The sequence below is a fragment of the Oncorhynchus masou genome, chromosome 19, assembly GCF_036934945.1.
Source record: "Oncorhynchus masou masou isolate Uvic2021 chromosome 19, UVic_Omas_1.1, whole genome shotgun sequence".
Lineage (NCBI taxonomy): Eukaryota > Metazoa > Chordata > Actinopteri > Salmoniformes > Salmonidae > Oncorhynchus > Oncorhynchus masou.
This window is the reverse complement of record NC_088230.1, coordinates 23,158,829-23,184,421: the sequence shown is the minus strand read 5'-3', so window position 1 is coordinate 23,184,421 and position 25,593 is coordinate 23,158,829. Positions and strand designations below refer to the sequence as shown.

The window sequence follows — 25,593 nt, the reverse complement described above, 5'->3', positions numbered from 1 at the left end:
TGCAGACTTGGTTGATTTTGTAGTCTCAAACCAGTGATGATATTATTGTGCAAAATTGTACTAGAGACCTATAAGATTATTTATATAAAAGCAGCACACCCTGGTCCCTACACCCTCAAAATCCAGCCTAAACCTATGACAGCCCCACGAACCAGAGTGATACCCATTCAAAACTCCAGTTAGTGTGCTAGCTGTGGAAATGTCAGTCATGACTAATTCCTGTGAAGTAGCACGGCTGAGTAGCCAGAGTAAGAGACAGTTATACCAGCTGATTCCATTATGAGAGAGGGCTCAGCTCATCCAGACAGTGACACTGTGCACATGGAGTTTGATCATACATACAGTTCTCTCTGTCTGGAACTGAGCTTGACAGAGCTGTGGGGTTTGTGCTGTTTAAAGTCAAGCTGGAGGTGTATTCTCTTAGTATGATATAGCAAGACTTAGTACCCATAGAAAAGCCACCCACAACGCTGAATGTCATTGAATATTCTACCTCTGTATGCAATAAACACAGTGATTGTATGTTAAGTACATCCCCTCTCCGGAGAACATGAGAGCAAGAGGACTAACCACCCATATCATCAAAATGTATTTTATCCTTAGTTGGTACAGAAATCCCCAAGAAACCATGATGCCTGGCAGAGCAAAATGTTTTTGTTGCCAAAATAAGCTAATGATCAAATGGGAGAAGGAGATATTCTAATTCATTGATCATGATGGTTGGAAGTCAAAATTAGCGGTCAAAGTGTCTGTCCCGCAATCTGATAGCTGAGCGGTGATGGCTGTTGCTAGGGTCGAGTGATTAATTACACAAAGCAGATCAAAGATTCATCTGATGGATTTCCTCACTCTATGCAAATGAACAAGAAACCACAAAAACAAGAGAGCCTCAGAAATGGCCTGATATCCAGATTATTGCGAAAAAGGGTTTTTAATCGCAGTATCCCCCAAAGGCTCATTTGAATAACTGGATAAGTAAATAACCAAAACGGCAAACAATTGAACATTTGAACATTACTAGGCCAGATGAAGCAGTATAACATTCTTCCGACACAGAACAGTTGGTTGGGGGGGGGGGGAATTGGGTTCAGAATTGCTCATTAAGTGTTGTAAATCCTTCCTCTAATCATATCAGGCAGAGGCTTTATATATTTAGTGTTTAGGGAACATTCTCTCATGTTTATTCAAGAAACACACTGCGTATTGACAGCATTCGATAGCCGAACTTAATTAAGTTCAAAGGCGCAGTGGAGAATAAAGCCTGTTTCTCGAAGCAAACAGTGCTTATCGTACCAATAACAAAAGTTAGGGAACATCACCTGTTTCTAATAAATCATAATCCTTTTAAATTCTATATATGAATAATTGGAAATAGCTTGGGGATTTGGAAGATAAATGGCACTGTTATCCATTCTGATTTCAATTGTATTCTGAATAACTGTTTGGAAGAACCAATCAATAGACATTCACACAGAACCTTCCAACAACAGCTTCACTCAAAATCTCTGTTCGGCCAATTACAACCTCTCAAATATCCAGTTTACTTCAACAGACCAGACGTGTCCATCAAACCCTTCATACTTTCTCAGAGAAATTATAATTATCCAAAGTGGAGACTGTATGTTTATGACATCATGGATTGGCCACCCAGCACCAGGGTTGGGTAAACTATTAACCAGGCAGTAGTAAATCTTAGAAATCACTGGGTTGTTTAAACAGAACAAAGTCCAAATCACAAGTGGTATTTCTACAGCAGCGTGCCACAGGGCCAAAGGCCTGCCTCACCCTCACCAGTTAAACACCAAGCTAGACATACTGATGGTGGTGTCAGAGGTTCTCTGGGTGGTCCCTGGATGGCTGCTCTGGATTGGGGTCTTCCTGCCCATCATTCTGCTGCTGATGCAGATCATTGTTTACCTGAACTGGAAGGTACTTATTAAACTGAACTCTGCTCGGTCTGTAATAACAGTTAACTAATTAGTGATTTTGGATAATGTCAGTGATCTAAAAAAAATAGACAATATACAATACATTACAAGCTAGTCAATATCTGTAACATCTTACTTGTAGCATACTGTTACTGGACAACCAGCCTGTGTAAACCTGGTAGGATTTGACTTGCTGCATATTACTGAATTACAGCTGCATTAGCATAGAAACAGTCCTACTTTTCAAACATACAAAAACATAATTTTGAGAAATTTTCCCATCTGAGAGAACTAAAGTCTTTAGAAAGTGGCTTAGTGTGGAGCTGGCCTTAAAGGCTCAGCCACCTGTCGATACTTTCTCCATTTCATTATTGATGGTATTACTGATGGAGCTCTGCCTCTCAGCAGGGCTCAGACCTCACAGCTTTCAAACATTGCTGGCTGCAGACAGAGGATGTGACCACACACACTCTCTCCTTCCTTTATAAATCAGTAGAGGCAGAGTTGTCTTCAGCACCTTACCCCAGGGACATGGCCTCCAGCCTGAGCTACACGACCTCATCACCCAGGCAGAGACGACAGGCTGAGGGGAAGATGTACACCTGAGAAGGGGAACTGTGAATGGCCCCATACTGGATATTGCCCTACTGGGTACAGTACAGCCCTCTGAGAACTCACAGGACATGCAGGCACAACAGTGTCACAGGGGAGCACATGGGATGGAGATGCTGAATACAATTACTATCCACCGCCAGGTCATGGATAAAACACCAGCTAAGACAACATGAATGAACAACCTGCAAAGAATAAGAATATGGAATTCCAAATCACCGTTTATAAACTGTTGGAATGCAGAGACAATGTGCATATTTTATTACTAAAATAATTGTTTATTGTACCATCAGTATTCAATTATTTATAAGAATTGTTCAAGTTCTTTTCAGACTATTGCCTATGGTTGACAGGTCCCAGAAGTCCACAATGAGCTTCTGTAAAAAGATCTGAGCCTTTTCTAAAACAATGAAAACTTTTGAGGATGGTCTGTTTTTTTGTGGTTCAACAGGAAGCAAGCAAGAACTCAAAGATGTTTGGCTGCTAAAGGGTGTTGTGTAAAAAGAAACCAAAGTCATCCAATTAGAGAATAACAAATGTTTATTTCAGTGTTACACAGAGGGTTAAGGTGGATGTGGTGGAGAGGGGGAAAACAATTTTGAAGCTGCTGAATATCTAAGATGATCTGCTATACACATGGTCCAAAGAGCTAATTGATGCCGTCATTGGACTTGGTGGGGTTGGTCAGACTGCAGAGAGAACAAGGCATGAGGCAGCCATCTCTAATCTACAGATAAAATATTAAAATGGTGGCAACTGTTTCTTTCAGCTCTGAAATATATATTACAAATAAAAACAATTTAAAGGGGCAAACACACCTACATTAAATCAGTTTGCAGATAAATACACACAAAAAAAGGTTAAAAGACCCCCAAAAAATTCTACCAATATATTTATGATTAATGATGCCAGAAAGTCACAGAAAACAAAGTGTCCACGCTTTTTATTTTTTACTTTTTTTTTCTGAGTGAGGTATTGGAAAAGCACCTGCACTTTAATGGAATGCTTCAGTTTTGAATGCATAGAGAAAAACATGTGTTGGCACTGTATTGCAATGTACAAAATGACACAGTGCTTCACCCTTTGCTGGTCCCTTGGAAACTCACCCAATTAAATTAATTTGCTGTTCTTCTGTCCCCCCCCCCCAAAAAAACCCTGATAAACATCTGGCTCTAAGAACATAGAACAAGACTAGGTCCAAAGCTATTATCCACCTAGTCTAACTTCCTGTCCACATACAGATGCAAGAATCCAGGAAGCTAGATATTGAAATGTACTTTCTCATAACACCAGCTGTCTGTACATAACTAGGAATGTGAAAACTGCGCAACAATAAAAATTACCACTTGATAAATCCTATCTGGTTTTAACAATAAAAATTACCACTTGATAAATCCTATCTGGTTTTAACAATGATAGAAAAAAATGGCTTATTTTAGCAAAAAACACATAAGAATAAAACCGCACTACAAACATTAGCTAAGTGGTTCTCTTCTGAGTGATAAAAAAAGGAAGGCGTGCGATGAAAACACAGACACATAGGAGTTCAGCCTCTGGGTTGTCTTCATCTTGTCTTCTCACCAGGTTGACTCTCAGTTTGGGAGATGACAGGACTTTCTCAAACATCCATGTATGAACTTCACAGGCTCTTCAGCTCTGTGAAAGACAAGGAGAGAGGGATGAATATTATATTTAACATGAATGAGTCTAACACCAACTGGAGTCATTTAAAGCGGTGTCTAGAGCTCTATTTGATATAACCTAAAATAGCTTGGTATGGTAATGCCACTGCCCTGCACTGATTAACAGTGATTACACAGTTGATCATATCTACTATTTTCTCATTTAATTAGGAAGAATTCATCCGCTTCACTGAAAGTGGCCAAATCCTGAGCTTTACTGCTAATAGGGCATAAATTGGATTTTCATTAGATACTTGCCTACTGGGATTTAAAGCCACCATCTCCTTGGGGCAAACCCAAACCAGCTAGTACTCCATCGCCTGCTTCAAAGTCTTTTGATGAGAGAGGTATTTCTCACGTCATGCCAGGTATGTAGAGAGGAGGGAGACTATAGCGAGACAAAAGCACTTGATGATCTGACAACAGCTGCCGCAGCATTCTCACAGACGGTTACACATGCTGCTTCACCAATCAAAGTGTTACTCTATTCTCAGTAACCACCACAGTCTTGCTCATCCCCCCCCCCCCAATTCAGCAGAACTGGAGAGGCATGACAGAACTAAACACTTGAGCTGGGCTGGCTGGGGCTCTATCTGGGCCACCTCTAAAGTGGAAATAAATGGACTACTTTTATCAGTCCCACTTTCCTGTTGGCAGAGCAGGCTCTGCATGGAGATGGATTGTAAACCAAAGCTTTACTGTAATGTAAACAAATCGCTGTGCATCGGACAACTGGCATGATGAGCTGGCTGAACTTGCCAAACGACCCGAGGATATACCGCTATATGGACAGGGTGGAGGCAGAGCAATGAGCTAGTTTATACAGAGTAATACCGAAGTAATGAAGGCATATGATCCTCCCAGCACCCATGGATTCACTGTTCCAATCAATTGGCTCAGTGTATGGACCCACTGACTCATTTTTGATGACCCATAGATACTGCTTTGTGACTGAAGTAATTGAGGTGTTTTCAAAACAATTCTCTGGGCGTGATCCAAGCTTTTTGAGACCTCAATGGATTATAATGGTTTCATGTCCAATGGTTGACAAAGTCGAGTAACTGATGAAAGAGCTATTGTAAAGGGCTTTCAAGCTAACAACCTACAGGGAATATTTGTTTCCTCCTCCCTTACACCAATTAATTAGCATAGTCATTACTCTGCTGTTCCAATGTGTATGAAGTGTCATAATGTCTGGTGAAGTGTGGTGCCACAGTCTGCCAGCACTGTGCATGTTAGAATACAGACAGTGATGTCACAAGGTTAGCAAAGCAAGTAAAACAAAAACATTTTGCTCAGACAAAATGATACATCTGCAGATGTTTGGTTCTGACATTTTGTATCAACTGTGACATTTCATCCCAAAATAGCTCAGTCAAATGCAGACAGAGCAACCGGGGAGTTAACAGAGAAGATGAAGAACTCAAAGACAAAGACAAAGAGACAGACAGTTCCACCAGGTGGAGGGACTTATTTCCAGCGGATGCCGCTGATGTGTCTGTTTGGGCTAGTAGGGCTCCTGTAGAGTAACAGCAGAGGGACGCCTCCCTCACTCTATACCCCTCTAATCACCACACTCTGGGCCTTACCTGGTGCCTCAGTCCTCGCCCTCCTCGGCCAGCTCTGTCTCTTTGTGGACCACCACCCGGGTCACTGACATGTCAGGGTGCTGCTCTTTGGCTTCCTTTATAGCCTGGGCCAAGGCCTATCCGGGGTGGCAACAAGCCCCAGCAACAACACACCCAAAAGGAAACGGAGACGATGGCATTAACGGAAATAATGGAACACAAAGGAACCGAAAACAAACAAAATGGAGGCACTATTGACACAGATGAGAAAAGTAGTGGTAGCAACAACAAAACAATCAGCAAAACATCAAATGAGAGGACACAGGATGGGAGGGGTTGAGGAGGATATGGAAAGCATGACTTGGTAGTCTGCCCATGCTTGTCCCTTTGGGGTTTGTGGTGAACTTCTACTGTGGAAACATATGTTGCCGTAAATATTTGTCCGTTCTACAGGGACTTCTGTATGGAGTGTATCGGTCTGCTGTACTCTTTAGTTTAATGTCCAGAGAACAGAACAAATCAGCAGCGCTCTCATACAGAGGGAGGTAAAAGACTAACTCTTGACACTATAAATCAGAAAGCTGGGTCTTGTAATCGATGCATCTCTTTCAGCTGAGACATTCACTACACAATATGAGCGAGCTATTGATTGCAGTTGGTAGTATGGCATATGATATGTAAACATGACAGATTCTCATTTAATTTCCATATTAAGTATAAATGTTCACTAAATGGACAAGTGACCAACGTATTAGACCGACAACTTCCATTCAGTAGTACAAGCTGCTGTGGTGTACTGTGTAATTGGTTCCCACCAGAGGGCGTGTCTGATTGTGGTGACTGACTGACGCTCACCTGATCGTGGTCGATGTCTGAGTCTCCGGTGATGACAATGCGCTTCTCGATCCTGGTTTCTGAGAGACCACCTTTTAATGTCTGCAAACAGCCAGATGTTCAGGATAAGTGCACAGACATATTGTACTGGTAAAACAACAAATCCATCAGGAGGCTTAAATTATGCACTGAGCCGAATTTCATCAAGTTCAAATCTTCCAATCTTGGAAGTATCTCCTTGTGGACATGTGTGCTCCCAGGGAGGAGGATTTAAAAAGAAAACATCCCGAGCTATGTGTATAAATGAGTTTGGTGCCACCAGCAAGAGAGCAGATGAAAACCAGAGTTCTTCAGCAAGCTTGCTAGAGATACTGTCCAGCAGTGCAGCTGCTGTCAGGTGTCTGCTTAAGCCAGGCGTTTGGCATCTAGGAGTCGGCATCAAGTCATAACAGAGGAATGATGCCTGGGCTGGCCTGGGTAGGTGCCAGTCACAGCCCCAAGCATCGACACTACAGAGCAGGCTGCTCTTCATTTGCACACAGATTACACTGAATAATGCTGCCAGATGGGAATCCAGTCCTCCCTGCAAGAGTTTTCATACCATGGTGTTTACACAATCGACCAGGGAGAGCTGAGCCGTTACCATGGTGATGGATGTGGCTTGGAGGTTACCATGGCAATGTGTGTGGTTGCCATGGTGAAGTGTGTAGTAACCGTGATGACGTGTGTGTGTGTGTGTGGTTAACTTTGTGGTGAGTTTGGCCGTGTGGTTACCATGGTGATGTGTATGGTTACATGTAGTTACCTTGGTGATGTGTGTGGTGGTGGTGGTGCACAGCGACTCAGAGGTAATGGTTTGGGCGGTCATGAGAATGCCTGGTTCACCGTCTCCACTGCCGTCCAGCTGGAGAACAAACAGAGCCAGGTTGAGCATCATATTCCTGGCTGAACACTAGCTATATAGCGGTGGTGGTCTATTGAAAGAGTGGTCATACTTGTGCAGCCTCGTAAGTGATGGTCTTTGTCTCTGTGTGCACGATGGGAACCTCCTTAGTGGCAATCTCAGTCTTCTGGGCCGCAAACGTGTCTGAGATGGTCACCATCTCGGTCTTCACCACAGGTGGCTTGGGGGCAGGGAGGGAGAGAGTCAGGAAAGACACACACACACACCACGCTGGTCCACTTCACTACGCAAGTACCACATGCAAAGGCCAGGCAAAAACAGCACAACCGCTAAAGTAGAAGAAACAGAGCTCATGCACAGGCTGCAAATGAACGTCAAAAAAACTCCGAACTATAAACTACAATCTCTTCGGCGTAACCATGCAACCAAGCGCATGCCAGCTAAGTTACCAACTGAAAATGCAAAAAAGGCAAATAATATACAGAAGTTTTTGTAATTGTTATGTGCACAATGCATTTTTGCTTTGATCTTTGCCACAGGCTACCAACAGCTTGACACAGACATGCATTGACGTTCCCACAAATGAACGTTGTGGCATTTAAGTGGTTGGGAGGACGAGTCCTTGAAGACAGTAAACCCAATTAATGCCAACGACCAAGCAATAACGCATCTTACCAAAGCACTTACAGATAAAGACCCTATACAGGGGAGGAGACACAATCCACATGCTGTAACACACACACAACATGCAGTGCACAATACCTCCATTCCCATGCAATTCTCAGCTCCATTTCTGCCAGTGGGTTCACAAACACAGGGCCCATGGGCGACCAATACAGTGCTCACAGTATGTATAATGTATGAATGTATGAAGGGACACAGTACGCAGAGTCAAAACAAAACCCAGACAGAAACGTGCTGCACTGAGGTGGTAATGATTACAGTGAAGTAGTCTGGGGGGGGGTGCAGATTGACAGTAGAGAACAGCACTTTGGCACAGATCCACAATGGCTGTTGCGTCGGCTGGGGGATATTAGCCATTATTTCTTACGATTAGCTACATTCAACTTGCTTAGGAAAAAATAGCCCAAGCGACTGCTGTGCAGGTGAAAGGCCTTCAGATAGCTTCCCATTGCTATGACGCTCAGGTGCTAAGCGAGAGAAGCACGGACAGACAGTAGAGAAGCAGCAGGTAGGTGTGTAGGTACAGTAGGTAGCTAGGTATATAGTAGGTAGGTAGGTAGGTAGGTAGGAGGGGAGGTGGGTGGTGGTGAAGGTCAGAAGTGTGCATGGCTCAGTACTACGCAGCTCTGTGAGGCCGCAGCCATTAATTTACCTCAGAGCAACAAATAACCTGAGGAATGCGCTCCGTCTCAGCGTGAGATACGTCCCCGTTGACTCTGGGCTCCTCCTCTTCTTCTTCTTCCTCCACAGCCACCAGGCCAGGCTGGTCCTCAGCATGCCCGTTAGGGGCCTCCTCGGGGGTAACCAGGATGTCCTCGGTGCGCTCCTCCTCAGCGGGGGCATCGACCACAAGGGCTGTCTCTGGCTCTGCCATAGGCGTTTCTTCCACTACTGCAGGGGACGGCATGGTCTCTACCTCAACCTCTGGGAGTGGTTCGGGCTCTGCGACTTGCTCTGGTTCTTCATGGTCGTCCACTTCCTCCTTCTCCTCTTCCTCAGGCTCTTCTTTGATCTGTTCCACTGAGGTGCTGACAGTGACCTGGGGGTGGTACTCCCCTGCCTCCTCCTCGCTCTCACTGTGGCTGTCCGAGGACACGCTCACAGGCCTCTTCTGCTCCTCCTTCACTTCCTCCTTCACTTCCTCCTTCACTTCCTCCTTCACTTCCTCCTCGGGCTTCTTGACCTCTGTCTCCGGGGTGACCACCACCTCGGGGGTGGTGATGGTGACAGAGCCTTTGGGTGCCACCCTGATCGCTTCGACGACTACCATCTCTTCTATCTCAACCTCTGCTGCCTGCAACGTTGTCTCGTCTGATTTCTGTTTGTCATCTGAACTCTAAACCAGAGAACAAAAACAACAAACGGAATAGAGAGGGAAAAAACAAAAACGTAAAAGATGACCACACAACCCAACAAAGGACAACACCAACTAAAAAATACAACGCAACAAACATAAGGAGGGATGGAAATGGCAACAGATGAAGAACAGTCAGCATAATGGCAACCAGCAAACAGAGAGATATGGATGGGTGGAAGAAGAGATGTCTGGAATAAAAACTGATGAGCTGGCAGTTAGGAATATGTGTGGGGGAGAGAAAGCAGAAGTGGGTGTGTTAGATGAGAGGGGGGGGGGGGGGGCACCTTAGAAACCGTGTCCACTGTGAGGTCAGAGAGAGGCTCCTGGGTTGTGGGTGGGGGGCTCCTCTGTGGAACAAAGGCAATGGTCACTCACACCAGCATGGCATCAGGAATCACTAGGGTTAGTTACTATAGCACTGTACAGGTTCCCCTCAGAGCAGGTTAGGAGGGAGAGACTCTGCCATGCACAAACATTAGCATCTCATTACCCATCTGTAAGGGAACTTTTAACAGTTCTGTATAAAAACATAGTATAGTAATACTCAGAGCACTTAAAGTCAGAACAAACATTCAGAACAAGAGGCAAATGACAGACGATAATAAAATGTCGAGAAAATATTCAAGTTTACGGCCAGCCTTGTTTGTGCTCTTACAGCTCGTGTACAAAATGAGTAGGTTTGTGCATTGACAAGCTAATGACACATCTTGTCACAATAATGTGTATACACTGTAAATTCAGCCATTACTTTGATTGTGTGTGGTGGTCTGGACTGGTCATGAACTTGCTACGGCAGCAGCGAGAAGGAACAATGGACAATACATTAGTTGTCGCATGGTTTTATTTGATCTGTACTTAGGAGCACCTGGGCAGTGAGTGGAGCTGAGGCCATTGGGCTAGAGAATACTTCGCCAGCGCCCTCTGCTGCTCTCTTAATGGTGCTACAGCCAGGGTCAACCAGACCAGACTCGCAGGCAAATTTACTGAATAAAATAGAGGTCATTTCCTCTTCTAAGCTCTACACAGGTTAGAGAATGACAAAGCAAAGAGGTCAGAGTTAGATGCTGGTCAAACACATTTATGAAGAGAAGACAAACTAACATTCACAAGCTCGTCCACACAGTTCAAAAAACACAACAGAAAACATAGAAGTGCCCTTAAAAGTTTAGTGGCTAAGGGTGGCAGATTGACATCAGAGGAAAGCTGGAAAAGGTGCCACAGTAGAAGCTTTCAGCTGTGAAACAGAGAGGGAGACAGGGATAATGTAGGTTTGTGTTCTAGGAATGAGGCAGCACATCTGTAACAAAGACATGCCACGCACACTGTTTATCACACAGGTCCAGGACGTGGCCTAAGGCGTGTGTGTGAACACTATCACCTGCTTGTTGGGTGTAGACAGAGTGACAAGAAGCATGCAGTACGTCACGCAACACAGTCAAACACAGGTCTGAAACACAGGGTGGGAAATCACAAGAGGAGACACGAAGTAGGAAATCAAAAGTGAGGCTTGTCCAGCTGAAAGGAGCGGTTACACCGATGTGAAAGAAGCATACCGTTTTTAAATAACACAGCAGTGAAGATTAAAGCGCAGAAAGAAAGGCATTTTCAACAGTAGTGCAAATATACCCTTATGTTCAGTGTCACTTCAAAACATAAGAGGCTGAGAAAATTGTGAACACAGAAAATCTAGCGCAAAAGAACATCGGTTGGGGCAGTGTGGCATGTGTAGCTACAAAATAAAGTGTTAGTGGAATTAGGTACACAGAGAAAAGGAGAAGAGGGAGAAGGGGCAACACTTCTATATCCAACTGTCACATCAATCATACAGAGAGTCAGAACCAGGGGACAGAGGTTGGAGCCAGAGCCTCCCTGCAGACTAGAGAGATCAGAGAGGTGGAAACAGGAGAAGAGTAGAGGACATGCAGGAAGGCTGGTGGGACAGGAGGACACGGCTGGACACGTACCCCTTGGGCCTGCAGACGCAGGCTGGTAGCCGGGCTGGCAGTGAAGCGCTTTTCCCATTGACTGGGACGCGTCTCAGGGGTGTCCTCCATAAAACTGCGCTTTAACTCACTAGTGCTAGCCTGATGTTTCAAAACATCCTCCTGAGTCTTATCCAGGTCCTAGCGGTGTCAGGAGGATGCCACACACAGCCATGGTGGGGGAGAGGGGAGGACAACAGGTACATTAGTCTGTAAACCATGATAGTAACAGGAAGGATGCCAAGCCTCACTGACTGCCCATTTATGGTTAGTTTTAGTGTGTGTATGGCCGTTTATGGTTAGTTTTAGTGTGTGTATGGGTGACCTGTTTTAGACCTAGCGCAGAGTAAAGAGTGCATTTCCTAAGGAGCCACCTAGAGGCGATATCACTCCACAGAATGTACAGGTTATTATTGGGCACTACCCCTTTCAAATGGGCACGCACTGTCCCAAATGAGACCTCAATCTAATTATCAGATAACAATATCGAATTGAAAGCACTCTGGGTTCAACTTGTTGTGACCCCTTTTAGAGAGGATGTAGAAAACATCCACACTGATCAAGGGTTGTGATGAGGGATCAGTGAGGCGAGGCTTTGTTATGAGTTTAAACCCTTTAGCTCAGTAGTACACCTGAACATCAAAACGTGGAACTGCCAGTGGAACCCAACCAGAGGGACACATTTTCCCTTTATGAGACTGTTGAACAAGGGCTTGACTCTGAACTGTGTTAGTCTTGTTGTCACACAAGTCGGTAGGTGTAAAATTATACATTGCATAGGCACCTGCTATTGCCATGGCGATAAGTGACATGGAGGGCGGTTTCACTATACATACAATTATATCATTCTTATTTCAAATTAACATACTCCAGAAAGGTTGAAAAGCTGTTTTCATCATTTACAATTCTCACCACGAGTTGAGTAAATTCTTAAGTAAATTTCTCCAACCTTTGATCTCAATTTGCCATTTAAGCCATAACAGTAAGCCCTGTAAGCTATACGGAAATGTTTCAAGGTCATATATTAACTGCCATTTAAGCCATAACAGTAAGCCCTGTAAGCTATACGGAAATGTTTCAAGGTCATATATTAACTGCCATTTAAGCCATAACAGTAAGCCCTGTAAGCTATACGGAAATGTTTCAAGGTCATATATTAACTGCCATTTAAGCCATAACAGTAAGCCCTGTAAGCTATACGGAAATGTTTCAAGGTCATATATTAACTGCCATTTAAGCCATAACAGTAAGCCCTGTAAGCTATACGGAAATGTTTCACGGTCATACCAAGGATCATTTGATTTAGAATTTGTACACCCCTTGAGGTATCAAATGTATTTTGGCCTTACTGCCATTAGCCCATACACACTAAATTGAATAACATTCACTACTTACATGGAACAGATAGATGTATTCTGGGGACTAAAGGAAGTGAGTCCTACAGTACCAGTCAAACATTTGGGCACACCTCATTCAAGGGTTTTTCTTTATTTTTACGATGTTCTACATTGCAGAATGGTACTGTATATCTGAGAGATTTGAAAGATCAGGAAACATAATAAATGCTCACACACGCTTACCCCTTATTTTAGGCAACAAAACAGTCGCCATATATACAGTACCAACCAAAAGTTGACACATTTACTCATCCTAGAATTTCTTTATTTTTACCATTTTCTACATTGTAGAATAATAGTGAAAAAAAATAAAATCAGAAAGTAACCAAGTGTTAAAGATTCTTCAAAGTAGCCACCCGTTGCCTTGATGATAGCTTTGCACACTCTTGGGATTATCTTAACCAGCTTCATGAGGTAGTCACCTGGAACGCATTTCAATTAACAGGTGTGCCTTGTTAAAAGTTCATTTGTGGAATTTCTTTCCTTCTTAATGTATTTGAGCCAATCAGTTATGTCGTGACAAGGTAGGGGTGATATACAGAAGATAGCCCTATTTGGTAAAAGACCAAGTCCATATTATGGAAAGAGCAGCTCAAATAAGCCAAGAGAAACGACAGACCATCATAACTTTAATTAAGACATGGTCAGTTAATCCGGAAAATGTAAAGAACTTTCAAAGTTTCTTCAAGTGCAGTCGCAAAAAGCATTAAGCGCTATGATGAAACTGGCTCTCATGAGGACCGCAACAGGAAAGGAAAACCCAGAGTTACCTCTGATGCAGAGGATCATTAGAGTTCATTAGAGTTACCAGCCTCAGAAATTGCAGCCCAAATAAATGCTTCACAGAGTCAAGTAACACACATATCAACTGTCTGATTCAGAGGGGTTGGGTTAAATGCGGAAGTGGAATGCATTCAGCTATACTGAGTCGGTCCCTTTCCCTTTCAGAGGAGATTCATGATCAAATTGCGTCAAAGAAACCATTACAAAAAGGTCACCGATAAGAAGACTTGCTTGGGCCAAGAAACATGAGCAATGGACATTAGGCAGGTGGAAATCTGTCCTTTGGTCTGATGACTCCAAATTTGACATTTTGTTTCCAACCGTCGTGTCTTTGTGAGACAGATTAGGTAAATGATCTGCGCATGTGTGGTCCCCACTGTGAAGCATTGAGGTGGTGGTGTGATGGTGCGTTGCTGGTGACACTGTTGGTGATTTATTTAGAATTCAAGGCACACTTAACCAGTATGGCTACCACAGCATTCTGCAGCGATACGCCATCCCATCTGGTTTGCAGTTATTTGGAATATCATTTGTTTTTCAACAGGACAATGACCCAACACACCTCCAGGCTGTGTAAGGGCTATTTGACCAGTGAGAGTGATGGAGTGCTGCATCAGATGACCTGGCCTCCAGTCACCCGACCTCAACCCAATTGAGATGGTTTGGGATGAGTTGGACCGCAGAGTGAAGGAAAAGCAGCCAACAAGTGCTCAACATATGTGGGAACTCCTTCAAGACGGTTGGAAAAGCATTCCTCATGAAGCTGGTTGAGAGAATGCGGAGAGTGTGCAAAGCTGTCATCAAGGCAAAGGCAAAGGGTGGCTACTATGAAAAATATAAAATAGATTTTTTTGGTTACATGATTCCATGAGTTATTTCATAGTTATTTCATAGTTGAGGTATTCAATGTAGAAAATAGTAAAAATAAAGAAAAACCCTTGAATGAGTAGGTGTGTCCAAACTTTTGACTGGTACTGTACTTCCATAAATGTTTGCAACTAGTATCGAGAGACCTTCAGACAAGTCTTGTAAGGCCTGTGGGCATGTTTGTGAGAGTCTCACCTTTCCACGTGGTAGTTTGTTGCCCAAACTGTTAGGACGATACAGACCAATGTTGGCAGATCGGCTGTGCCGACTTCAGACGAGCCCCAAGACACAATCGTGTTTGTGAGAGAGTCATCTTTCCATAGAGGGTCATAATAATAGGACAAACCGTTCTGACACTACAGAGCATTTTGTGAGAAGACCGATTTTCGGGATGTCTCATGGTCTGGATGCGGTGGATTGAGTCGCGGGGCAGCAGACAGGGACTATAGGAGGTTAAAGACATTCTGGTAATTACATGACTTTAAAAAAGGCACTAATGACAGTTCCACGTTTCTAATGTGTGAGATTATAGAACACTCTGGGTAGGTTTAGTTTGTTATCACACCATTACAAATTCACAACTTAAATCAAGCAAAGCAGAGCAGGAAAATCCCTTATTGGGTTAGGGAACATTAGTCCTGTTAAAAACACATCCCCTTAAATACTAAATATCCAAAACCATTTTCAACTCAATAACAGGAGAGGTTGAGCGTTCGTCAGTGCTCCCCCTCGCCCCAATAAACCCTTTTTGGTCAGACATGCACCCCATCCCACATGCAAAATCATGCAATGGTGTTCAAAAACACACAGAGATACAGAGCCTGAGAGTGAAAGGTAGACTGGAGAAGACAGCCTGGGACAAGAGCCAAGAGAGAGGACGCAGGCCTGGGCTTTGATTCCCTTTAGTTACGGGCCAAAGTTATCACAGTCATACCAACCTCCAACATTAAATTGCTATGTCTGACATATATATTTTCCCCCTGCACTCTCAACTTTCCGCTCTGTGGAATCAAAAAATGAAGACGCATTTGTGAAAAATACATAACAAAAAGGAAATAAAATGCCTAAGAGCCCAGAGGTGAGAATCTGTGCAGTCAGGACAGTTCCACTACAGAGTAGAGGCTGTGGAGACTGGGACAGAACTACACTGGACATCCACTACTGGTCAGGGCAGACCAGAATGGACTCTGTCTAAACCACACGTCACCTTAGCTGTGTAGTCATTAACTATAATACTGTAGAGATAGAGAATATTTACTCCTCACAAGGTAGAGCTTATTTGGGTGTTAATCCGTAGAATGCTGCAACTAAGGCAAGCCTATCCAGAACAATGTCCTATCCTCAGCATGTTCAGCTGTGGTGGCGTGTGGTTGAACAGCAGTGTGTTGAGAAAAACCATACACGTCACAGATCACAGTGGCAGCAGCACAAAGAAACCCAAAACAAAGCATACATTCCTGCAGGATAAGTGAAACCCAGGTTACAAAATAAAGAGCAGCGAAGATGTAAAAAAGCCCAGATGATCTATAGACAAAGTCACCATCAAACAATCAATCACAGTTAATCAATCAACCTGCTGGGAGGAGTCTGGCTCATCTCTTTTCATCTGTTAGCACCCAGGAGAAAAGGACATGTTAGTTTGATACCTGCACTGCCCAGAGCTCCGTGTATATACACTGTATTACAAATAATCTTAAAAAGGTGCAGTATGATGGTAAAGATGCCCACTGCCCTCACAGACCTCAGTGCCTTCAGTAGGTGTGGTCGCCGCCCATTCGCTAGGCTCCTCCTCTACCTGCGTCGTTTTTGTAGTGGGAATGTTTTTTTGTCGGGGAAAAGAAAAGGTGAAATGGATGATGAGAAAGCCTGATTCCCAGCAGCACCACCTAACGGTGCAATGCCATGTGACAGAGGGAGGAGCGCCCAGGCTCTGCCCACATGAGAGTGAGACCTGATGAGATGGGGGCGGTGCACATGCTGGCCTCGGAATACTGGTCATTTTTCTGTGTAGAGCTGATTTAACTGTTTTGTGTCATCTGTCATTTCCTACTTTATGTTTCTTATTGTTGCCTAAATGTCAGAAACGCGGGTGTACTAAATGTCAGAAACGCGGGTGTACTAAATGTCAGAAACGCGGGTGTACTAAATGTCAGAAACGCGGGTGTAAATGGCGACTAATAACACTGAATGGGACAGGGGGGGGGTGCAACACAGGCAATGACGTCCTTATAGGGCAAAACTAACTTGAAAACAGAGCTATATATACACACTAAATCTACCTGTGTATGACTATGGCATTTACAGCCAAACAGATAGGGACACAGGAATAAGAATTATCATTTTGCAACACTAAAAAGGTTTAAATTATTTTTTATGACAGAGCAGCCAATACTGGTACAATAAGAGTGATTAGTATTTAATAACTAATTTAAGATCTCTAAAGGATGGCAAAAGACTGAAATTCTATTTAGTAATTTTATACAGAAATCAAGGGTTTTAAGAAGAAAGGAGAGTGAAATATAACGGGGATAGAGGGAGTGCAGAACACAGACGTGCTGGCTAAGGTGAGGGGTGGGAGGAGCTGACAGAAGCAGGGGGGTGATGAAATGGTGCCATTCAGGCAGCGGGGTCACAAAGCTGGTCACACAGCTCTTCCTGCAGCAGGGAAGTGTGTGTGTCAGTGTGTGCGTCTGAGCAGGGTGTGGCCACAGGGGGATGAGCGGGGACAGGTGCCTTATGCTCCAGGTAGCAGAGCGACAGGGCCAGGGGCAGGGCCAGGAGGAAGGCCAGAGCCAGGGACTGGGAGGCAGACAGCAGCAAAGCCAAGATGAACATGAATGACGGCACCAGGGAGGGGGAGGAGAGGGGCAGGTAGCGCTGCAGCCCCGAGGGGATCAAGCAGGCAGCACAGTCCTTGGGAAGGCTGGGGAAGCAGAGGTAGCCGTCCGCATCCAGCAGAGAGAAGGGCAGGAAGCCCAGGCCCATCAACATTCCCAGCACGGAGAAGCCCAGACTGGACTGAGCCACATCATTGGCCTGGACGGGTGACCCTTCCTGGGGCTCTGAGCAGCAGGCCAGGGGGGAGGGAGGAGGACAGGCCTCTAGAGGCTGGTGATGGTAGTGCCCTGTTGCAGCCAAACTGTCTGCATGCTGCTGGGGGGTAAAATCAGGATCCCAAATACCCAGGTAGTCCCCGTCCCCATCTAGCTGGCCCCAGGACAGGGGGTCGTCCTCCGAGATGTCGGACAGAATGTCAAGCTCAGAGATGGTGTCCAGGATGGGAGGGATGGATGAGTTGGAGGAGGATAAGGACAGGGGGAACATGAAGATTGACTACACAGTGATTAACCCGTCGTTTCCCCCATATAGAGAAAGAGAGAAAAGACCACATGTAGACACCATGCAGGGAAGGAAGAGGTGAGGGGGAAAAAACAAGCAGTAATCATAACCAAGAGAAGAAGAGACAAATGTGTGTGAAAAATAATAAAACGGTAAGAGGAAGGTGTCGCAGGAAAAGAGGGGAGAAAGAAACATCATTAGTGAGACGTGTCAGGTCAGGGGTGCAGCAGAGTAACACGGGTGCAGACAAGAGGTCACAGTGGGGGCAGTGAGAGGTCAGGGGTCAAAGGGTGGATCCAAGAGGTGCTGGGGGAGGAGGGTCAAGCACATTCTACAACTGTACAGCAACAGGATCAGAACTGAGAACACTAGTGGACAGATGCAGAGAGAAGTCAGAGTAGATGACAGGAAGGGGAAGAATCTAAAGCAACCCAAAAACAGGAAGGTCTTTGTGATTGAACTCTGGTTGTTCCCATTCAATTTGAATTCAAAACTCTTACTTTTTGCCCTGTCCCCTTAATTTTTACTTCCAGGTAACCCTCCCCAGAGAACCAGAAATCTTCCCTGACCATGGCAGGACAACACCCGCCAAGCAAGAATCCAGTTAGTGGAGTCTCGATTAATATCACAATGTTAGGAGGCGGAGGGGATCCTATTGGTGTACATTACCCCTAGTACAACTAAGACAGTGCCCCCCCCATAATGAAATAATGATATTGCTGTTAGTCACTGTTATGTTAAGGATGAATATGATCCTTTATACTGCACCCACATGTCAAGAGACTTACACTCTCCTAATAGGAGTTATGGTACGAAGCAGACAGTTCAGAATGTCATCCTATAGCTCTGGCTAATTCAACTCCACAGTGCTACAGTGGGGGGGGGGGGGGGGGGTGACAAAACCAAGATTAAGTCAATAAATCTAAGCTAGACAGTGGAGATAATTAATTGAGTTCCTTTGAGACAAAGTTATTAGGCATTAGTCAGACAGACTATCCATTTCCAATTCAATAAACAGGATGTCAGATGTTTGGTTCTTCCTTGAAAGACAAGAGATTGAGTTAGATCATCCCGCTACCTCCTCTCACCTTGGAGGAGTCAGAGGAGAGTTCCAGGCCAGGCTCCCTGCCGTTCCCCACAGATGTGGGAGCCGAGTCCTGGGCCTCGATCATGTTGATCACTGGCGCTGAAGGGGCACAGACAAGATGACACATATCCAAGCTTTATATAACATTCATATTCTCCATTCATGTATGTATGTATACTTCAGAGAGCTCTTCAATTCAGCACATCATGCTAATGTCAATGCATGGCCAGCAGAGGGCGCTCTAACCCCAGAGCACAGTTTAATCTGGACCATATGAAAACAATAAAAATTAAAAAGTACCCGCCTTTTGTGGATGAGATAAGACCATAATTGCATGGATTCATAGTACATACCAGACATGGCTATTTGTTTTGGTATATTAAATGCCCATGTCCAATAGCTATTCAGATGGAAAGAAGTCAGAAATTACACAGGATCGGTTCTTTGGCTAAATGCTAGGTCTATGTGAAACTACAGTAATGATTGACATGTCATGCTAGCCGCAGTGTACAGTAGTGTATTTAGCAGTGCCAACACACACACACACAGTGGTGCGGTGTAGTCATGGATTCTTGAGGTTTAGTAGTAAGGGTTTGATATGGAACCTGATATCATCAGTAACTGACCATGCCACCCACAGCACAGCCGCCACTCCCTGTATTGTTGTGCCATGTGTTGGGAGGGGAGAGGGGGATTTATCTAGAGACCAGGACCAAATTCTCCTCGGCTAGCCCCGTCTCATTCAGAGTCCCAGTCTCACACCTGCTTTGACTGTATCTGAAGCTCTGGGGGCCATAGTCAGGGGCCGGAGGAGAGAGAGCAAAGTCTCCACGGCTGTCCAGACAGAAAACAAAATGGTTCCCTCCCGCCCTCTTCTTATTTTTCCCTCTACTACAGAGGGAATTAATAGTACACTACAGTGGGCTGATGATGAATGATCAACAGGCTCAGAGAGGCCCTACATACAGGAGGGGAAAGAAGGAGCGAGGAAGCAAAGAAAAGAGATTCCAGAGCAGGCCCAGGTTTAGCGTGAGTGAGTCGAGTAACCCTTTAATAATGAATGGCCCGGCCCTAGTACACATGGGTTATTTGGGACTGAGTTGAGTTATCCTAGATTTACAAACGAGACAGAGAGGGAAGAAAGGCGAAAGCCCTCATCTTGCTAAATGTTATGGTAGGCTATTCATGGCAAAGTAAAGTATGGAGATTGGCATTCCTTTGGTGACTCATGTTCATCTAGGATTCTCCTCCTAGATTTGTGCTGCTGAAGTTGGAAGCAAAAAACTGAACAGTCAATATAACACACTAATCTTTGTCAGAAGAGGTACTGTACATTTTCAAGCGTCGCCATTTAATTACTACTTCACTTTCAGCTACACCATCACCCGCATTTAATCTGCATAGCAGCCGGACCAGTCCAGTATCACTGTATTTTAGTCTAATTCCCCACATCACGCAAAGACACTAGGTTTTGCTTAGAGCAATTTCTAGAATGCTTTTATGGTGGAAAATAGGCTTACAAATTCACATGGACCTTGGCTTGAGAACATCCTTCATGCTTGTTAACATTTTAGTGGCACTGTTTCTTTCCCATGTTAAATGTACAATGTAACATACACAGCCTGGGTCTAGTCATAGAAACACATTGAAATCCCCTGGTCAAAAAGAACGAGTCCAGTTTCATCCACAGTCCTTCCCAAAGTTCCAACAAAGGGAAAGAAATGTTAGAGCCATTTCCCGTATATAGCCAATAGCAATGACATTGGGGGAATGTGCCAAGCCTACAGCTAAACACTGACTGACGTTGTACAGGACACTGCAAAACGGTTCTTCTAAAAACACTTGGAAAAGAGAAATAGCCTCATAGTAAGCTATAGGAATGTTCATCCCTAGTTATTGTAACATGTTTGGCTAAATGCAAAACCAGCATAGTTCAGCTCACCAGACAGTTTGAGTTGACTAAAACGAGGAGGATAGTGGTTTGTTCCCTCTAAACTCTAATGGTTGGCGGGGGAACAGAATGCATGCTGAGGCACGTTGATGAGCGTTGTCACGGAACGGGGCCGTTTCTGTATATCTCACGGTAATGGTTTTCCTCTGATCCTGCGGGTCCTTTGTTACTTTAGCTACTTCTCTCGCTTGCTGTTTTGGGAGTGTTTCTTCAGCAGTTTATCTAAATGTCTCTTTGATGGCAGGGCTGAGGTAGCCTGTGGTTCTGTGACGGCCCCCCTACGGTCTCTGCACTGAGCTGAATGAATGAGAACCCTCTCATGATCACAAAGAGACCGGCTGCTTCAGAATCAGAGGCTGCGCTCCACTGAGTAACACTCATCTCCTCGCCTGCAGAGACAGCTATGGACTGACTCATGCTGTACTCATTACCAGTATACCAGCGCTGCCCATAGTCCAAGGTAGTGGGCATAACAATACATCAACCCAAATACCAACTGTGTGTGTGTGTTGTCTAGTGCCACTGCCTACCTCCATCCAGGCTTCGTGAGATGCGCTTGCTGGAGGTGCGCTCGAAGTAGGGTGCCGGCCTGTCGATGAGGGTGCTGGCCTGTCGTGTTTGGGCTTGGGTCCGCCCACTGTAGCGGAACTTAGAGCCCAGTGTGAGGAACTTGGCTTTAGTGGGCGCTTCTGGAGTCATCAACCTGGAGTGAGAATAGGACCAAAATAAAAGGAAACTATTCTGAAAACAAACTGTATCATATACAGTATTTGGTGCAGTGTGTAAACTCCATGTGGATATGTTATTTCAGTTTACTGGATGACAGTACTCTTTATCTATATAGCCTCACTGTCTTTTTTCACTATAATTTATTTTTAATTTAATTTTTTAATTATTATTATTTTTATAAATGTCCTGCCTGTGACCTAGGCTAACCACAGGTGGAAGTGATAAACCTAGCTATCTCTGTGTGTAAATACAGAGATTATGAATGAGTCATGAAGACCTTGTAAAAGGGATCCGTTCAACAGTCTCATTGTTTGTCAGTGACCGTACGTGAACATGAGCTGTAAACCCCATCACCCGAACAGTAAGCGGTCTCCTATTCTCCTTCACTGGCTCTGCGTAACAGCTGTGTTTGAGGCTAGATATTCAAAATCGTCCCTGCCCCTATCCTTAATCTCCTATGGAGACAGGGCTTTCCTGTCCGCCCATCTCCCCCCATTTGCTTTGCAGGGCCCCTCACTCAGACATTTATCACACACACACACACACACACACGCGTATGTGCACAGCCTGAGGGAGCGGCAGGCTGGGGTCCAGATGTCTCTGGCATCTTTCTAGTGGTGTCAGGTTAAGCCATACTGGGGTCCTCTCCAAGGCTCTGCTCTCTGCTGTTATACAGGCAGACTAGAAAGGGGTCTGTTCTGTTTATCCCAGGGGCATGCAGGCCAGAGCTGATTTCAACCCCATGTAAACACACTGGCCCTAGGTGTGCTGCTGGGATGTCAGGGTGTCTGTGGATTCCATTATGATCTCAGCATCCCAGCATGACCTCCAGCCCAGCCCAGCCAGGGCCGGGGTTTGTCATGACATCATGCCCTCACATCACAGCCCAAGAAAAGCCACTCTTCGGAGCAAATTGCTAATAAGCGGGACAATTGAACTTCTCTAGGGTAGGGGGCAGCATTCAGATTTTTGGATGAAAAGCATGCCCAAATTAAACAGCCTGCTACTAGGGCCCAGAAGATATGATATGCATATAACTGGTAGATTTGGATAGAAAACACTAAAGTTTCCAAAAATTAAAATAGTGTCCGAGTATAACAGAACTGATTTGGCAGGCAAAAACCTGAGAAAAATCCATTCAGGAAGTATTTTTTGGGGGGTTCTGTAGTTTTCTATTCAATGCCATTATAGTATCCATTGCATTAGGACTCAAAATTGCAGTTCCTATGCCTTCCACTAGATGGCAACAGTCTTTAGAAATAGTTTCAGGCTTGTATTCTGATAAATGAGTGAGTAAAACCAGTCTGAATGAATGGACCCTGACGTGTCAGAGCTTTTTCATGCGCAATCCCGAGAGTGCCTTTCTTGTTTACCTTTTATATCGACGACGTTATTGTCCGGTTGAAATATTATAGATTTAGGCTAAAAACAACCTGAGGATTGAATCTAAACATCGTTTGACATGTTTCTATGAACTTTACGGATACAATTTGATTTTTTTGCCTGCCTGTTTTGACTGAGTTTGAGCCTGTGGATTACTGAAGAAAACGCAAGGTTTTTGGATAGAAAGAGACTTTATCGAACAAAGGGAACATTTATTGAGTAAATGAATGTCTTCTGAGTGCAACCATATGAAGATCATCAAAGGTAAGGGATTAATCTTCTCTCTATTTCTGAGTTGTGTAACTCTTCTGCATGGCTGGTTACTGTTTGTAATGATTTGTCTGCTGGGCCATGTTCTCAAATAATTGTAAGGTATGCTTTCACCGTAAAGCATTTTTTAAATCTAACTTCTTGTGAATCCAACCACGGTGTCAATCTTTAAACCTATGTAAAATATGTTTTGTGAATATTTATAATGAGTATTTCTGTATTTGAATTTGGCGCTCTGCAATCTCACTGGATGTTGGCCAGGTGGGAACGATACCCTAGAGATGTTAAAAGCCCTCATAGGTATTGATATCAATATACAAGACCATTAAAGTGGATGGCAGTGTTTGAAATTCAAATTTGACAGATTAAGGACAGTCATTACTAGAAGTTTCTTTTGCACACAGAAGATCTGAATGAGAAGAGAGGAAAGAGGGGCGCTACAGGGCTTTGGGATATTACTGGTTGGGTTGAAGGCAAGGCAGTGAGTGATTGTTGCTTTGTGTTTGTTGAGGCTGTGGCTCCCCTCCTCGTTGCCCATGCCAAAAATAACACAACTCGATTAAACAGCAGAGGATCTCCATGCCATATCTGGTTTCAATTTGGCTTGTGCCGACAATCCTCTTACGAACTGTCAAATAATGCGAGGCGCAGCAAGTGGGATTTATTATGTGATGCAACACACTTCCGCATTGTCTCCATACTGTACCGTTTGTTGCTACTTGGCTACCTGCCAAACTTTTGCTTTTAAGTATTTCATCAAACCCGGTACTTAACAAGTTTACCAAGGTCTTAGTTTTATCCTCACACAACTTTTTTAATTCAACTTTTTCACCCCGGATGCTTCATCTGGACATGGATCTACAGGACCTCCTCCGGGCAAAAAACAAAACAAAACAAACTTAAGTAACATGATGCCTTCTCATTGCAGTCGCTGTCCTCTTAATATACAGGATTACTATCGCCTTGTTGTGAGGATAGCAGAGTTGCAAGCCGGGCTTGAGACGCAAATCATTAGGCAAGGGCAATTTAAGTGTAGGAAAAGATGATGCTGGATCTGTACCACAAATACAAGCGTCCCCTATACCATAAGAAGTTAAGCGCATGATAATGGCCATGGCTTTAGGCCTCAGACAGAGAAGCTGCCTGAACAAATAAGTGCATAGGGTTGGGGAGGGGGATTTAACACTCCCCACTGACATGGGGTAGGACTAACTGTGTTAGCTTAGACACATTTCACAGAGTCAACAGGTTAGAAAGGGCCTATAGATAAAGTTGCAAGGTGGAACAGAACACGATTAAGAAAGGTGCAATCATTAAAAAACAACAGACTTCAGAGGACCTAACAGACTAATTCTTCCTGGTTCAGACATCTTTTAGAGTCTGTGGCAGTGAGTTCGAGGTGAAACCTATGTTTGTGTCGTTGACATGGGAGCGGAGAGTGTGATTGTTACCTGAAGAAGGTGTGATTCTCCACGCAGACCTTCCAGACCCTCTTGGCAGAGCGGTGGTTGGGCAGCTTGAAGCCCACGGTGCTCTCAAACTGCTCAGTCTGTAAGACAGAGCATATAGCTGAGTTCCCCCGAGTACAAGAACTAGCCAAATTAGAAAACATATGCTCCACAAAGAACAGATATGGACCAAACCCCCCCCCCCCCCTCCTTCCACAAAACTAGTTTGAATTGGGCCTTGAGAAAGAAATATCTAAACGTCAGCATTTCCATCTCCACAATCAAACCATGTCCTAACATTGTCAGTATTTGGCTCAATGACAGTCTCTTTCCTACAGCTGATCTCTGGAGTGGGTTTTGGAAAGGACAAGAGTAAATTGTGGAAATATCTTGTTTTTCCTCTGAGAGCGGTGCGGTTCTGTACCTCTCCCGGCCTGATTTTGATATAGAAGTTGCTACGTTTGTAGGAGATCTTGAGGATTTTTGGCCAGGCAAAGCGGTTTATCCGGAGTCGGTCTTTGTAGATCAGCAGGCCATTGGCACACACTCCCAACATGATGTCCACTCCCTCAGAGTCCTGCAGACACAAAGACAACAGCCGAAGCAACAGTTCAGCAAAGTATAATGAACAGAAAACAGTCACGTTTGCAGCAGTACAGACAACATGGATAGAGAACAGACAACGTTCTCAGATTTCAGTCCAGAAGATTTCTAATATTACCAAGGCTCACAATGGAATAAGATTACATACAATTGAATAAGGCTGGATATGCAATCATCCCACCATA

General features: G+C 44.4%; 1 protein-coding gene and 1 long non-coding RNA gene across 10 annotated transcripts in view; one reads left to right on the top strand and one right to left on the bottom strand.

Moving 5' to 3' along the window:
* The first annotated feature begins 1,799 nt into the window (after window positions 1-1,799).
* LOC135506022 (uncharacterized) lies at window positions 1,800-3,678 on the top strand. Its single transcript, XR_010450329.1, has 2 exons — window positions 1,800-1,929; window positions 2,422-3,678. It is a non-coding gene; the product is annotated as an uncharacterized LOC135506022 (long non-coding RNA).
* The window catches only part of LOC135506020 (protein 4.1-like), a 94,102-nt gene continuing 71,571 nt past the window's right edge, over window positions 3,063-25,593 (bottom strand). For 3 of the 9 annotated variants that reach the window (XM_064925356.1, XM_064925354.1, XM_064925355.1), the window contains exons 9-23: window positions 25,230-25,382; window positions 24,809-24,906; window positions 21,506-21,678; window positions 19,026-19,123; window positions 16,340-16,393; window positions 16,172-16,204; window positions 15,537-15,599; window positions 11,534-11,692; window positions 9,854-9,916; window positions 8,865-9,548; window positions 7,620-7,748; window positions 7,430-7,528; window positions 6,646-6,726; window positions 5,812-5,927; window positions 3,063-4,196 (exon numbers count right to left, since the gene is read on the bottom strand). In XM_064925356.1, the coding sequence (XP_064781428.1) occupies window positions 5,820-5,927; window positions 6,646-6,726; window positions 7,430-7,528; window positions 7,620-7,748; window positions 8,865-9,548; window positions 9,854-9,916; window positions 11,534-11,692; window positions 15,537-15,599; window positions 16,172-16,204; window positions 16,340-16,393; window positions 19,026-19,123; window positions 21,506-21,678; window positions 24,809-24,906; window positions 25,230-25,382 (1,995 nt within the window). In that variant the 3' untranslated portion in view covers window positions 3,063-4,196; window positions 5,812-5,819. Of the gene's footprint in view, window positions 4,197-4,520; window positions 4,611-5,811; window positions 5,928-6,645; window positions 6,727-7,429; window positions 7,529-7,619; window positions 7,749-8,864; window positions 9,549-9,853; window positions 9,917-11,533; window positions 11,693-15,536; window positions 15,600-16,171; window positions 16,205-16,339; window positions 16,394-19,025; window positions 19,124-21,505; window positions 21,679-24,808; window positions 24,907-25,229; window positions 25,383-25,593 lie in introns of those variants that run through there. The other 6 variants (XM_064925358.1, XM_064925363.1, XM_064925359.1 and 3 more) reach the window with 6 other exon arrangements.